This window comes from Parambassis ranga, chromosome 17, assembly GCF_900634625.1.
Source record: "Parambassis ranga chromosome 17, fParRan2.1, whole genome shotgun sequence".
Taxonomy (NCBI): Eukaryota; Metazoa; Chordata; class Actinopteri; family Ambassidae; genus Parambassis; species Parambassis ranga.
In genome coordinates this window covers 22421553-22423856 of record NC_041037.1, presented here as the reverse complement: position 1 = coordinate 22423856, position 2304 = coordinate 22421553, and the positions used below count along the sequence as shown (strand labels likewise).

Below are 2304 nucleotides of genomic sequence, written 5' to 3'. Positions count from 1 at the left end.
GGGGAGGACATGATTTTATGGGATCTCAAGATAGGATAAAAGGTGTTTCCAAAAGAAGGGCATGTTGTTCTCTGGCTGTGAGGCCAGGCAACCACAGAGATCTGTTTGTGTGACTCAGAATTTGCTTCTTTACTGTTAGAATAAATTGTAATTTTGAGACCAGGTATTGTTTACTTCTTCTTAATCAAAGAACCGGGGAAGATGAACGAAAGGATCCAGAAGATTTCCTATCCATTACACACTGCAATGGGTGACGGCTTTAATCTCATTGTACATGTGTATAATAATGTGTACATGATTTTATTCTAACAGCCACATCCAGGTCCACCCTGACCACAAACCTGATCACTCCTCTTAATGCTCACTTCAAATGAAATTTCCTTCAGGTCAGGAGACAGCTTCCTGAACAGCACTGCAAGAGCTGTCCTAACACAAGACATGACAGATGTCCAACAGGTCTCCAAGATAAGAATCAAGGACCACTTCATGGACAACAGCACTGAACACACGCAGGCTGTCAGACTCTGGCTGTTCATGAGGTGACACCAGTGTTTAGATCAGGGACATCAAGGGGGCTGCTGGTCCTGACAGAGGACCAGGAAGAGACCACAAGGATCTGCAAGCACCCAAAGCACCTAAAAACATCTTTAGATTGTCAAATAACAGAATACAGTCAACAAGCTGTGTGTGTGTCAGCTGGTTTATGACATGGAAGGTCCAGAGTCAGAGTGCTGCTAGCAGTCTGTTAACCAGAAGGAAGAGGAACTGAGAGAAGAGAACAAAGAGGAGACGGAGACACTGAGGGAGGAGCTGAGCTGGGACTGAACTATAGAAGAGAGAGAAACTTCCAGATTCAGCAGAGTTCAATCCACAAAGCAGAAACATTCTCTTTCTTCAACATGCTGTCATTGGACTGTTTTCTACTTTCTCTGCTGTTGCTGTCTGTTCTCAGAGGTACGTAAGATTCAGCAGAAACACTTCAGTTCTAATGTTCTCTGAAGGGGCTTCTGTTTTTGACAACATGTTATCTCTTCCTTTAGGTGTCAGCTGTCAACAACTCACTGCAGTCCAGACTCAGCAGTCCACTTTAGAAGGCAGCACTCTGACTCTGACCTACACTTATGACAGAGATGCTGATGGCACTGATTACTTCTTCTGGTATCGACAATATGTCGGAAAACCTCCAGAGTTCCTGATCTCTCATTATGGAACAAAAGAAGGATCAAAGTCCAGATTCTCAGCTAAAGTGAGCAACAAACGCCAAATCCACATGCAGATGTCCTCTGCTGCAGTGACAGACTCTGCTGTGTACTACTGTGCTCTGCAGCCCACAGTGACAGGAAACAGCTCAACTCTGTACAAAAACCTTTGGAGCAAAGACAACACAATACTCCACAACATCCACTAGAGGGACTCACACACTGTCACAGCTCCAGCTGCTTCCTCCTTTGTTCAGTGTGACTCACTGATTCAGCTTCTTTAACTTCATGCAGTCCTTCACTTTAGTCAGTGCAGAGTCAGACTGTAAATCTGAATCCATCCACCCGTGCACTCCACCCAAATCCTACATCCATTTTAAAAAGGTTTTTAATCACTGGTCTCATCACCTTCTGTCCTCTGTGACCTGTTACTGGTCAGTGGAGGTTAAAGCTGCTCTGAGCTCTTACTGAACAGCACATCCTCTTGTTTTCAGCACGTTCAGTCTCCTCTGAATCCTCTTTGGACCAAAAGTTCTACAGAAATCTATTGAAATGTCTTCATTGAAGCTTTAAGGGACTCACACATAAGGACCACGAGTAACTGCAGCATTTCTGCATCATATGTCCACAGAGTTCCTTTGGAGTAAACTCAAAGGATCAAACCACATGAATCTATAAAGACGGGCTCTCATAAGAACACCACCCCTCCCTGCTAGAAACCCTTTCATCAGGTGGAGCAGACAGGGATGCTGTGAGGTTGTAGGAGTCTGTTGTAGTTTTCCTCTCTGCACTGATGAATACAGTGTCCTTGTTGTGCTGTCAGTGCAGCCGTTCACTCACACATGTCTGAAAGACCTGATCAGTCCTCTGTGGGACAGTACCAGCCTGGGTTCACTCATATCTGAATGACAGTTCTCTGAGGCCTCAAAGGGCCAGCAGTCAGAGTCCACCTGTGGAATTCCACAGGGATCACACAGACCAGTATTTAGTATGTGACTGCACCACCCAGTGGAGCACAAGCTGGGTGTCATCAGGACCCCACACCACCGGGCTCAGACAATCCCACAAAGACAGGAGAACAAACTGAGGAGCAAACACCAATAAA

General features: G+C 45.4%; 1 gene segment (V, D, J or C); it reads left to right on the top strand.

The window, feature by feature from the left end:
* Positions 1-827: 827 nt before the first annotated feature.
* Positions 828-1659, top strand: LOC114449787 (T cell receptor alpha variable 12-2-like). The segment is given in 3 exon segments: positions 828-954; positions 1041-1318; positions 1639-1659. Coding segments are annotated over 3 exon segments (354 nt in total).
* The last annotated feature ends 645 nt before the right edge of the window (positions 1660-2304 follow it).